A 14,029-nucleotide genomic window follows, 5' to 3' on the forward strand; every position below is an offset into this window, starting at 1 on the left:
TTGTGTTTGGCAGCGTTTCCATGGTTATTTGTTAAATATATAAATAAATAAAAAAACTATCAATATTTCAAAATTGAGGTGTGCGTTAATGGTCTACTATAAATATGCACAAATTATGAAAACTGCTTAAACATTCAACTGGTTCGCTCTTGTATCGAATCATTGCTGCTCGTTATAAAGAAGTTGTATTAAAGTCCCTCTATCATAGGGGGCGCTGTAGTTAAACCGACGTCATAGGGGCGTTGTAGTTAAACCGACGCACATCGCGAGATCTTTCAAAAAATAGCGCGAGGACAGGTGCGACCATTATGTGCACACGATAACTTCAATTTCAACTACATTACTTTGCTGTGGATTTTCGGTGATTTGTTGTGAATCACGTGCAAGTATATTGCCTGAACTAAACCCTTAGTGAACTATCTCCACGCCGGGCACAACAGTTGTTTTCGGTTGTGTTTATGTTTTGAAAGTCTCATGAATAAATAATTAATCACATTATGTAATTTTTAGTGACGTCATTTTTAGTTACGCTATACAGAGCTGCATGTGAAATAAATGACTAATGGCACCTAATCTTTTAATCTTAGTAAAAAATGGCTTACCAAACGAACACATAATTCCAGGATTATTCATTGGATTTTTATTTCAGAGTCGAATAGGACAGGGAACAATGTCTCTAACTCGTACACTGGTCAAATGCAAAATGACCTAGGTGAGAATTTAATGACGTCACGCCAGTCACGTGTAAATTTATGTGGTGTGTAATTTCATATTCACTTTTCCCGTACCGTGACGTTTGGAGGCTCCCATAATGCACTTGTCATCAAATGTACATTCAGAAAAGGGCGTGCGTATCCGTAGTGTTACTTCACGAAGTTCTCACTAAAATAACGCGATGAAAGTACATGTTACCATGAGATAACTCTGCATTACAAAATTGCCTCCGAGCAGCAATGCTCGATTTATAGAGTTCACTAGATAGCTTAACGAGAAATAAAATTCAATGATAAGAAGATTTTTTTTATTTTTGTGTCGTTTGAAACAATTGTTTTTCAGTTCTTCCACCCTCTTTCGCTCGAAATCTCGAAACGTATGCGAGTTGACATTGCGTTGTTTCAGTGAGATCTTCGTCGCATGTCACCGCACGTGGTTATAAATGTTGTGTTCCTACTAAGCCATCAGCACCACGTGACTTTATATTATAACCTCACATTATTGGCGTAACATTTTACAGATTTTCTGTATTTTTCGACAATTTCTTTGTTGAATTTGAACTAAATAGACATGATACTCGCTACAAGTCTTGTGCTAAATTGTTGAAATAATTACCCGGGCCAGATTTAATTGTGGTAGTTGGCTTTGGCGTTCAAAGAGCAAAATATGCGATGGATAGCTGAGGTTGCAACTTCCGGGAATATGCGATGAAGATCTCACATGTGTCGTGAGATCGCGCGAAGACTTAGATAAAACTTGAGCACGCGACTTACAAATGCATAATTAGGGAAATTATTTTTAAATTAATCGTGCTTCGCGTTTAGGAGTATAAATTGTTGAAATCACAACCCGTATTTTTATTTGTTTCATTTTAGGTGAAGATGACGTCATTCAGTCTATTATGGCGCAAGTTGCTGAGCAGTTCAACAAGTAAGGAGGCAGGATGTGTATTTACTAAATACAAAAACAAAATGTCCACTTCAAAATGTTTTCAGTGACCGCGTAGCAGTGATCATATAGGTCCGATCATGTTGATACCCGGAAATGCATTTATCGTCTGCGGGTTTCTGAGCACATGATCGTCTGTCTTATTACGTCAACTTACGTAGCCTCGTTCGCGTTTTACTAGTTATAGCACGATTAGCACGAAAATGGTGGATCTGAAGATGTACTGGGAAACACTTGTCACGTGACACCGAAACCCCACCTATAGTGATAGTAGGTGGACTGCGGGTGAGGCTGCGAATGATGACTAACAATCTGCTTCTATCTTTCCGCTAGGGCGTTTAAAGTTACCGAGTTGAAAGAAGAAGTGAGCAGACGATTAACCGCCGTGGAAAAGAGGGTTGAAGGTAAGTAACGATTCGGTTTATAATAATTCCATAAAAGCACATTTCGGCACAAAAGCGTAATGCGACAATAATGATCATCTGAAACATGTTTGCACTCTTTTTTGTAATTGTTTATATTGTCGTCTGTTGTTTCTATTGACGTGGTTGTATTGCACCTTCGGTCTATCGATCACGGCCATTCGCTGGTTCCCGGCGTCCTTTGCGAATACGCCATGACACTTGAGGCGGGGACTAGCCAATCACGGCCACGGCCCTCGTTGGGTTTGGAGCACTGCGGAGGGCGCAACTCACGCGACCTAGTCAGGCTATGTTTATATGTACACAAATATTAACAGAGGACGAATTTTATCTAAATTCGAATAAATGTTTCTTCACAGTGGAAGGACTGAAAGCAGTGGAAATAGAGAAGTGTAAGCTGGAGTTAACAAATATCAAAGACCAGATACTGGCCGCTAAAAAGTAAGTCTTACGTAGTAAGGCTTAATAACCTCACTCTCTGACAAAATCGTGTCAACCAATCACAACGCAAGAAGGTGACGTGATTAATTTTATGTGCCAAAATACAAAACCAATTCATTCAAAAAAAGATACTGTGGATAATAATATTCCCTAAACATAAGTGCAAACAACTCTTTAATTCGACATTGTGGCTACCATGCAGTATAAATATGTACGAACATGCGTCACTCGTCTATGTATGACGTCATATTCAATTCTTACCCACGGCTAAAAAAAACATGACAGTTGCGACGATTTTGTCAACACCATTTTTCATAATTTGATTTGTTTTTTGCACTTCCCAATTCCTTATAATGTCACGCCTTTCTTTAAAATCGCAGTATCTTTGAGTAACTGTGAGTGGACATAGGAGTAAGTTTTTAGTACTGATTGCTGCTGCCATTGATTCGAATCGTGGGTTGCTAAAGCACTGATGGGTGGTACTTGTTTTCACATATGGTAGAGCACACACATCAAGTATCCTCGCAATAGAGGGCGCACATTCCTGTATTTGTTTATCACTTTGTATTTAAAAATATGTGTTGACCAAAACTGGACATTCAATCGATAATCGTCTGAATTTAGCCTGAAATGTTGGTGTAGTAGCGCCCTCGCCGGCCGAACGGCATCAGACTCCACTAATTTGTGCGATTGTGCAAAACGTTGGGCAAATGATCTCTTGCGCTCGCGGAGGGCGCAACTCACGCGACTCGGCAGGCTAGTCTGAATTCTGACCTCAGACGAAAAGTCGAAGTCTCGAGAGCAGTATAGTTTGATGCAGCATTCTAATTTCTGAGTGAAATATAAACACCTGGATTATGGGGTGTTGTTATTGTTTTCTGTCGTCTAATTCACTATGAAAAGTAGGTAACCTTAGTAACAAGGCTTTCGAAGAATGCGGGATTTTCGTTTTTTTTTGGAAATGACATCACTGGACGCCACTATGAGTTAACCGTTTATGAGTAACGACGGTTAAAGCGAGATGGTCGTCACCTGTGCACGCGTGGGAATTGAGTCCCAAGCGACGATAACATCACACGCTGATAACGCAAGGGCTCATGGGTAGACGCTTGTTTGTAAACAATGACACGCTATGGCCATCTGACGCATGCGCAGGTGACGACTCTCCCGCTTTAATGTGTATACGTGCGCCGTGACACATAACACCATAGTAAACTGTACACCAGCTCAGAAATGTGTAGACGCCCATGTTCCTATAAATACTAGTAATACATGGTTTACAAAGAAATTATGGTGAATTAGGGTCTATGCTTGAAAGTAAGAATTCGCAATTCTCACTTAAACGCCTATTAAATATTTTCCGCATTGCATTCCTAAAATAGCCATATTTTCACCGTATTTAGATGTAGTAATAATATGTTGCGAGTCACATAGTGAATGGACTGAAACAAAAAGACGGTACAATGGAAAGCGATTATTCATTTATACTACCACTATGTGTTCGTTTGTGTATGTTTCTGTGGCGTTTCTGCTTTCTAATATAAATCTGACCACTTATCGCTATACTAACTCATCACAACTCCATTTTTCACTTTTCTGCCTGTCTTCTAAATTCTATGTTTGTCCAATTTTACTTAAAAAACGTCTAATTGGTTATGTGAAAACCTTGATTTTAGTTTTAAAAACAAGCAAATTGATTAATATCCATGGCGTTTACACGTCCAGTGGTCATACTTTTGCGTTTTTAAATTAAAAATAATAATCAAGGTTTTAGTAACTAACTTCAATATGTTGTACGTTTCTGTGTCATGTTCTTGTTCACAGTTCTTCAGAGAAAAGGTTGTCTGCGACCTCTGCAACGTCAATGGCCGAGTAAGTGGCATTGCTGTCTGTGCATCTTAACATGGCATGGCAAATTACGCCCTCTCAGTTTGGAGTCAGAGTACTAGTACTCAAAAAAAGAATATATAGTATTACGCATGCGTAAGATGTCAGCGTATTGATACCTGGGTTTCACAACCGTGACACTCCTATCCGAGCACATGTACATACCAAATTCGATTTGAATTCAGGCGCCATATCTACTTAGTAGAACGATTGTCGATCTTGTTAATTGTGCCTCCCTGAAGCGAAAGCCTAGCATTTCCGAAACAAATCCATACATCGGGACACCACACAACAAAATCGAATTTTGTCTTGGAGCGAAATACAGATATTATAGTTCTATATTCGCCCTTCCTCTTTAATCGCGGAAGGTTACGCTTTAAATCACGTTCGTGAAACCCGGACAGTATAGTATCCGCTCTCTGTGCATCACGATAAATGGCATGGCAAATTTTCATTTCATTTCAATAAAATAAATACATTAATACGGCATGCGAATCTTATTAGCATAACAATGATGTAACAGACCCTGTTAGTATGATTTTCATTAAGCTTGTTTGTTTAAGTGTGTGTACTCAGACAAGAATTATTAGGTTTGTAGCTATCTAGGTAATGCAACACACGCGACGCGAGAGTTATCGTCGGTGCCTAGGACAGGCAGCGGACTCCCGAAAATACAGAGCTTTGCTTTCTGTGGTGGCTATCAAGCCACAGCATGATTATTTTCAACTTAGGTTTGTACCTCGTGAAACTACACCCTAATTGAGATTCAAAACGAGAATTATTTCGGCATATTCAGACACCCCACAACTTCATTCTCCCCGCCCATTCAAAGAGACAATGTGGGTGATTTTTAGTGCAATTGAGCATATATAATTTTTTTTTAAATTTCGTTTTAACTTAAAATAAAAACAATTGCTTGGTAAAAAACATAGCAGTATTCTTTCGAGGAAATGACGTAAAATGCAAATGGTTTCGCCCTATTTTGCCTGCACATGCAAATAATTCGACGCGCATGCGCAATAACGTTTACATTAATCTATCAAACGAATACTCGTACCCCCTAATTTGTATCGATATGTATGATAAAACTCAAAGTAACACATTTATCTATAACTTTTAATCTGTTTGATATTTAACCCTATCCAAGTGGCATCCTCAGAGATGAGGATTTTTACAAATGTGTTACATTCTATACAATAAACGAATACACCGTCAAATAAAGCAAGGCCTTTGCTTCCATATCTTCGCCAGCCAAGGACCATGTATTCAGCCGAAGCCTCAACATTAACCCACGGGTTCGTGGGCCGGTTACGAATGGCCAACTTTAGCGAAACGGTGTCATTCGGAGGATGTTGCTTCCAATAACCAACATGTCATTTCTACGTCACTGCGACTATAACTCTTTCACTGTTTATGCACCATCGTTCAACTTTGCTACGGTGCAGATCACGAAGTACAGAATTGATTGACGAAGTTTGTGTGCCGTTGTGGCCCTTGATACTTTTGTGTGTGTGTGTGTGTGTGTGTATATAATTATTATGCTTTGAAATATAGTTATCACGCTTTGTAGTATATTTATTTTGCTTGGTAGTATATTTATCACGTTCTGCAGTAAATTTATTATGCTTGGTGGTATATTTACCACGCTTCGTAGTATATTTATTATGCTTGGTGGTGTATTTACCACGCTTCGTAGTATATTTATTATGCTTGGAATTATATCGATCACACTTCGAATATATTTATTATGCTTGGTGGTATATATATATCACGTTTGGTAGTATATTTATTATGCTTGGTAGTATATTTACCACGCTTCGTAGTATATGTATTATGCTTGGTGGTATATCCATTACGCATTGTAGTATATTTATTATGCTTGGTGGTATATTTATCACGTTTGGTAGTATATTTATTTTGCTTGGTAGTATATTTACCACGCTTCGTAGTATATTTATTTTGCTTGGTTGTGTATTTACCACGCTTCGTAGTATATTTATTTTGCTTGGTAGTATATTTACCACGCTTCGTAGTATATTTATTATGCTTGGAATTATATCGATCACACTTCGAATATATTTATTATGCTTGGTGGTATATATATATCACGTTTGGTAGTATATTTATTTTGCTTGGTTGTGTATTTACCACCTTTGTAGTATATTCATTATGCTTGGTAGTATATATGTCACGTTTGGTAGTATATTTATTTTGCTTGGTAGTATATTTATCACGTTTGGCAGTATATTTATTATGCTTGGTAATATATCTATTACGCTTCGTAGTATATTTATTATGCTTGGTAGTATATCTATCACGCTTTGTAGTATATTCATTATGCTTGGTGGTCTATTTACCACGCTTCATAGTATATTTATTATGCTTGGTAGTAGATTTATCACGTTTTGTAGTATATTTATTATGTTTGTAGGTGTATTTACCACGCTTTGTAGTATATACATTATGCTTGGTAGTATATCTATCACGCTTTGTAGTATATTTATTATGCTTGGTGGTACATTTATCACGCTTCGTAGTATATTTATTTTGATTGGTAGTATATATATCACGTTTGGTAGTATATTTATTATGCTTGGTGGTATATTTACCACGCTTCGTAGTATATTTATTTTGCTTGGTGGTGTATTACCACGCTTCGTAGTATATTTATTATGCTTGGTAATATATCTATCACGCTTCGTGGCATATTTACTATGCTTGGTGGTATATTTACAACCTTCGTAGTATATTTGTTATGCTTGGTAGTATATATATCACGTTTGGTAGTATATTTGATATACTTGGTGGTATATTTACCACGCTTCGTAGTATATACATTATGATTGGTGGTATATTTACCACGCTTCGTAGTATATTTATTATGCTTGGTAGTATAACTATCACGCTTGGTAATGTAATAGAACACGGTTACTAGTAACCTTGAATGAAAGAACATTGTAATACGCCAGAATATAAAATGTAATAGTAAAAATAGCTGATTTATAAGTTGTATGCTCAACGTTAAATACGCCATGACACTAGCATGCGTAATTTAAAGGCAATCTCTCTCAGTCCTGTGTTGTCATTGTGTGTATATGTACCCCATCTGAAACTAATAATTTAAAGCACAGGGGTCGTCACCTGCGCACGCGCGGGAATTGAGTCCCAAGCGACGATAACAACGCACGCTAAAACACAAAGGCTAAAGGGTAGACGCGTGTTCGTAAACAACGACGCCATATGGCCGTCTGCCGCATGCGCAGGTGACAACTCCCTCGCTTTAAGCTTTCAAATTCACATGTATGAATGTAGCAGCACCGTCCCTTGATAACCACCCCTCCCCAACTAACAACGCACTATTCCACTGTATTACTATATTGACAGCACATATATCAAACTTTGTAACTCCTGCAGCGCATATGGCATGGATGTCAAGAAGTTGAACCTGAAACGGGATGTTCCCAAATATCCCAAGGTAAGACAGGGTTTACCCCCTCAACGGTCATGTACTGTTTGTGGAAGTGTGCGAGAAATAGCTCACGTGTATACGGCAGTGATGAGTGTTTTTTTATGTTCAGATCGAAATTACATGCCAAATTATCGACAAATTATATGTATTTTTGATCGCAAAAACAAATAGATCGAATTACTTTGCCGTTGAGGGCAGGTTTTGGCTGAAACACTCCACCCTTGTCACAATCTGATTAAAACAAGATGTTGTGTACAAACGATTTGTGTCATCTTTATGTTTTGTCAGTAACCCAAAAACAGACCTCTCGCCAACTGCAATGGGAGAAACCAGGGAAACCGAAAAACCAGTGGAGCTCATTTTAATCAGATTTCTCTTATTATGAAATATGTCATTTATCAGAAATTAATGTCGTCTGACGGTACATGGTCCAGTGTGTTGGAATATCGTATTCTATGAGTGGGGATCATGTACACACGCTAGCTATAAATCTAGTGATGAAGGTTACTGTGACATTAAAATGTCGACACGGTTACAAGTAACCGTGATAAGGATGAAGGCAATGTCGACGACCACTGGGTTTAGTTGTGTAGTGGTTTATCGTCTAAATATGGAAACATCTGTCGAAAGCGCAATCTCCTTCAATGAAGATTTGACGATTTGAACAGCTTTTGTGCCCCCCCATTAATGTCATAAAAAATCTTTGTCACTAGATGGCGTGATTTATAGAAAAAGAACACCATTTTCATTTTGTTATTTCTGTTTTAACCACTTTAACACATGTATTTTTTATAACCTATATTGTTCTGTTGTTGGGCTTGCTTAGTACACTTTGTCTCAAGAAACCATTGACTACTTGAAGAAACCAACATTCGACATATGGCACTGGGAATCTAACGAAGTGAGTATTCCGGCCGCCTGAGGGCATTTTCTTCTATTTGTGATGTATCCTCGGGGGCGAACATCCGAGCATTTTCACCGCCTGGCACCCATCACGGTGAAAACAAAGGCCGAAAACTCTCAGAAAACGGTACTTTGGGATGGTTGTTGAGACTCCCCTGAACAGTGTAACAAGATTACCCCTACGTGTGTAACTCATGTAAATTTGATTGTTTAGGATTACTTCAAAGTTGAGTTCCTGTTGTTTTCTCGAATTTTCACCGGCGTTCCGCGTTCCTCAGCAGCGCGCACAGATCCCATAGAAATACATGGTACAGTGGTGCGCGTCTTAGCAACGTGGACCGTCTTGAGACGTAGCTCCGCCCTAGAGGATAGACCACTTTTCCGGAAGTAGTGAGACGGAGATGCAAGCAAGAAACCTACCTGTTTTAGGGTGACAAAGACAAATAAGTCAGTCTGCTAATATTCGGTAAAAGGGAATTGTTACTTTGTCACGTCGATTGGTACTATCTACATTCAAGCATAATATCACACGTGCAAGTTCACGTTGCACCCCATATCCGGTATACGGCGCGTGCATGATGCGAAACGCCGTACCTTGGACTTCTGGGAAAATAGTCTATGTCCGGGGAAACACAATGAGGGTAATAATATGATTACCATTATACTTACGGGTTTAATAGACATTTATAAGATTTATATAAAACAATGATTCACACTGCCATGCATTTGATAAGGTGGTGTGATTGGTCAAATTCCAGCTGTCATTTGAAATTTATGAAAATTTTATATCTAAAAAACATTTACCCCTTCATAAAACGGAGTGTGTATATCTATTAGTGTATAGCAAGATTGTGAAAATTAATGGAATTACAATGTACTGTAAAATATTTTAGCTTGAATTAATTTTCGCTGAATTCGACGGACGACTTTTTGGGGTGTTTTGTATGGAATTTATTTTCACTAATTTTTGACAAGTTAAATGCAAAATATAACAAAAATAGTATATTTGCTGGAAAGCTGTGATTCAGTGAAAATAGCGAAAAATATAATCCAATGAAAATAAAGTATTTTACAGTATCTTGCTGTAGTGCGCCATCATGGAAATAACACGTAATCGTTCTTTATTTGAAATTCGCCTTTCTTAACAGGGAAAGTAGCTGCACTTAGTTATAAAAACACAAGCGCCATCTTTAAAATAGCGTCGTTTCTTATTTGGAATTCAGGTTTCCAAATATGCTATTTTATTAGTAACTTGAACAAATCTTTGTATTTTAGATGCTAAGTTTATTGGAGCATATGTACCATGAACTTGGTCTTGTACAAGAATTTAACATGAATCCCATCGTGTTGAAACGGTGGTTGGTAAGTAACGTATTTTTAGAATCAATGATATAGTGGTGTTGGTTGGTGGCTGATCGCCTCAGGTGGGCCTGTCAAAGAAAGATTCAGTAACATAACACATAGTTCCTTCAAGGCGACACGCCCTCTAACGACGAAGAAATTCTGTGACGTTAATAGTTGTACTGGGCGCCATGATTTGTGATCGTCATCAATAAAAAAAAATACTGTTTTTAGAAATTTGATATATCTTAAGTCTATGTAACCAATCACGGTTATTCATTTGAACGATATCGCCTACGTCATTTTGACTTCACAGACGCGCTACGTCGCTAGAGGGCGCCATTTAAAACGTGTGTTGTATTTTGAAAAAGAACAACTCCAAACGTCAAATCGGCATATTTGAATCACTACATTCATTGTTACAGCTGTGTGTGCAGGAAAATTACCGCAACAATCCATTCCATAACTTCAGACATTGTTTCTGTGTGTCACAAATGATGTACGGCATGATCAACCTGTGTAACTTGCAATCAAAGATGGCACCGCTGGATATTGTGATTCTGTTAACCGCGTGCATCTGCCACGATTTGGATCATCCAGGATACAACAACACGTGAGTAGAAATAATTTGATTGGATGATTTGCGCGACACACGTAAATAGAAACGAATAATCTGATTAGTTGACATGTATGGCACAGAAACGAATAATCTGATTGGATGATGTACGCGACACACGTAAATAGAAATAAATAATCTGATTAGTTGACATGTATGGCACAGAAACGAATAATTTGATTGGATGATTTGCGCGACACACGTAAATAGAAACGAATAATCTGATTAGTTGACATGTATGGCACAGAAACGAATAATCTGATTGGATGATGTGCGCGACACACGTAAATAGAAACGAATAATCTGATTAGTCGATATGTATGTCACAATGCATGTGTAGAAACGAATATTCAGATTGGATAACGTGCGTGAGTAGAGACAAATAGTTTGATTGGATTAGTTGACATGTATGGCACAGAAACGAATAGTCTGATTGGATGATGTACGTGACACACGTGAATAGAAACGAATAATCTGATTAGTTGACATGTATGGCACAGAAACGAATAATCTGATTGGATGATGTACGCGACACACGTGAATAGAAACGAATAATCTGATTAGTTGACATGTATGGCACAGAAACGAATAGTCTGATTGGATGACGTGCACTTCATTAGAAACGAATAATTTTGGTTAAAACTAATGGGTATGTCTAATCATTTTGACTAAATCAACTTTTTAGCTGCCATTTTATATAAACGCCGATCTACCTTATGCTTCGATCGAGTTCAATAAATGATCGACGGTTTACATCGTTAGTTTTAGGTCTGGTATACCATCTCCTATATATTTTGCAAGTGACCGAAGTTTTCAGCTGCATTTAATTTCAATGGAATTTTATATAAATTATATGTTAATTTATTTCAGTGTCTATGTGTATATCAAGATTAACCGTGATGCTTGTAGTCACTGCATTGTTTCCACTTGTTAATGTCTGTCCTCCTAGAGAATCTAATTTATAGGGCTATTGTGTCTTTTTTTATTTACCCTACTCAGTTATTATTTCATTATTTGAATGTAGTATCGACTATACAAGCCATGGTCCCTTTCATTTTTATAAATATTTATAAATATCATAATTTAAACTGAAACTTTCAGTTGACCGATATAATCACATTGGTACTTTTTCTAATGACGTCATTGTGAATCACGCTCGGTGGAGGATTCAATCTCCATTAAAATTTATAAATATTTATAAAGATAAAATGAATAGGATTATTTTGTCGATAGTATGACCTTATTAAACTTGCAATGAATTTATTTTATGTTGAATAGAACATAAATATCTGGAATGTGAGCTACACTGGTCATGATATACTTGAACAAATATATTTGTCGAATATCATTTTGAAAACATTGATGTTAAAGCGGTAGAGTCGTCACCTGCGCACACGTGAGAATTGAGTCCCAAGCGATGATAACAACACACGCTAAGAACGCAAAGGCTCATGGATAGGCTTGTTTGTAAACAATGACACGCTATGGCCACCTGACGCATGCGTAGGTGACGACTTCCCCGCTTTAAGTATACACACTGCACGATCGAGACCTTTCACCAGGTGACACTTTTACTGCTCGACGTCACGATGTTTGTTATAACATAGAAGGTACCTTCCATGGCTATAACGAGTACATATCTTCATCGATACCATTGCTTCGAACTCACTAATCACACACATCACAAGTAAAGCAGAAGAGGGTCAAATGAAGTACTAATATTCATTTCGTAATATTAATAATCATAATTAATAATCATTAATATTTGTTTCTGTAGATATCAGATCAATGCCAGGACAGATTTAGCTGTTCGATACAACGACATCTCCCCACTGGAGAATCACCATTGTGCCGTGGCGTTTCAAGTCATGACCCAACCCGAATGTAACATATTCTCTAATGTTGATGCTGATTTATTCAAAAGAATCAGACAGGTGAGTCACGTGGGTTTGGTGACGTCACTAAACATTGCCTAATCCATGAAGACGTTCATTTAGGACAAATAAATAAATAAACATATCAAATAGATAACAAAAACTATAACATATTTATGACTGTCATGGAGGTGAAATAATTAGCAAGGAGCTGGCGCCACCTGTCAGTGTAAGCTCGTTCACAGAGAAAAAGCTAGCAACACGTTCAATTCTATATTCCACCATTTTAACTTTACCATGATTTTACCAAGTAATGTGTCGTTTCTATCGTGAGTTCTGATTGGGTGATGCAAATGAGCCCAAGTGAGTCTTATGATCGTTTGAGGGCGTGCGACATACAGTGAATTGTGGGGAAATTTGCCAAGGGTTAATGTTGAGGCTTCGGGTGAATAAATGGATCTTGGCTGGCGAAGATGTCTGGATGACGTTATGATTACGTAATTTCAATTTTTAGTAAGATCTCGTAACACATCGTTCCCATAAGTCTAGTGACGAGGTGTTTCTGTGACGTGTAATTGCAATCTCCTTGCTATAAGTCTTTGCGCTATACTCTGTTGTATCTCTGACTTCGGTGAAAACGTAAATAGGAACATTACCCATGAGTTTTTTTGCATTTTTCATTCATCGATCATTCCTCTGTCACCATACTGCCACGCTAGAGATTTGCGATTAATTAAATTGGTTTCAAAATCATTTGAAATTTCTAAAAGATTTACCAAGATTTTATATAAAACATTCACGCCTTCATGAAATACACTGTATCGAGACGGTTTATATTTAAATGGCGAACACCATGTATTGAAGGGCTGATTATTTCTATTACAGGGAATGATTATGTTAATACTAGCCACAGATATGGCAAGGCATAGTGAAATAGTCGACTCGTTTAAAACAAAGGTTGAAAATGGTTTTAACTTTTCCAATGAAGACCACCTAAATTCAGTAAGTAAACAACATGTTAATATCTCATATATTTCCAAATCATGCTCTCTCGTCATCCGTCAAAAATACCATGTTCATATAGGTTAAGAAACAGCTAATGGTCCGATAATGAAGAAGAATGTACACAAAATAAGTCTCGCGGCTCTCTCGCTCTCAGCGAGATCTCGGTGGCCATTTTCATCTAAGGTTCATTAGTACAAATCTCCAACCATAATAACATTCGTACGTTGTTCATTTCTTGCAGTTGAAGATGGTTCTTATCAAATGTTGTGACATATCTAACGAGGTTAGACCCATGGCGATATCTGAACCTTGGGTTGACTGTCTACTGGAAGAATACTTCATGCAGGTAACACTCAGCTGCCATTATGTTAATTTGATGTTAACAAATCACAGATTTCCGTATCGGGTA

At 37.7% G+C, this 14,029-nt stretch overlaps 1 protein-coding gene across 1 annotated transcript in view; it reads left to right on the forward strand.

Moving 5' to 3' along the window:
* The window catches only part of LOC100370560 (high affinity cGMP-specific 3',5'-cyclic phosphodiesterase 9A-like), a 62,593-nt gene that overhangs the window by 42,603 nt on the left and 5,961 nt on the right, over positions 1-14,029 (forward strand). The window contains exons 5-14 of the mRNA XM_078010362.2: positions 1,590-1,644; positions 1,996-2,066; positions 2,444-2,525; positions 7,827-7,887; positions 8,708-8,782; positions 10,060-10,146; positions 10,551-10,738; positions 12,519-12,675; positions 13,501-13,617; positions 13,862-13,966. Coding sequence (XP_077866488.1) covers positions 1,590-1,644; positions 1,996-2,066; positions 2,444-2,525; positions 7,827-7,887; positions 8,708-8,782; positions 10,060-10,146; positions 10,551-10,738; positions 12,519-12,675; positions 13,501-13,617; positions 13,862-13,966 — 998 coding nt within the window. The remainder of the gene's footprint in view (positions 1-1,589; positions 1,645-1,995; positions 2,067-2,443; positions 2,526-7,826; positions 7,888-8,707; positions 8,783-10,059; positions 10,147-10,550; positions 10,739-12,518; positions 12,676-13,500; positions 13,618-13,861; positions 13,967-14,029) is intronic.

Source organism: Saccoglossus kowalevskii, chromosome 5 (genome assembly GCF_978046115.1).
Source record: "Saccoglossus kowalevskii chromosome 5, keSacKowa6.1, whole genome shotgun sequence".
NCBI lineage: Eukaryota > Metazoa > Hemichordata > Enteropneusta > Harrimaniidae > Saccoglossus > Saccoglossus kowalevskii.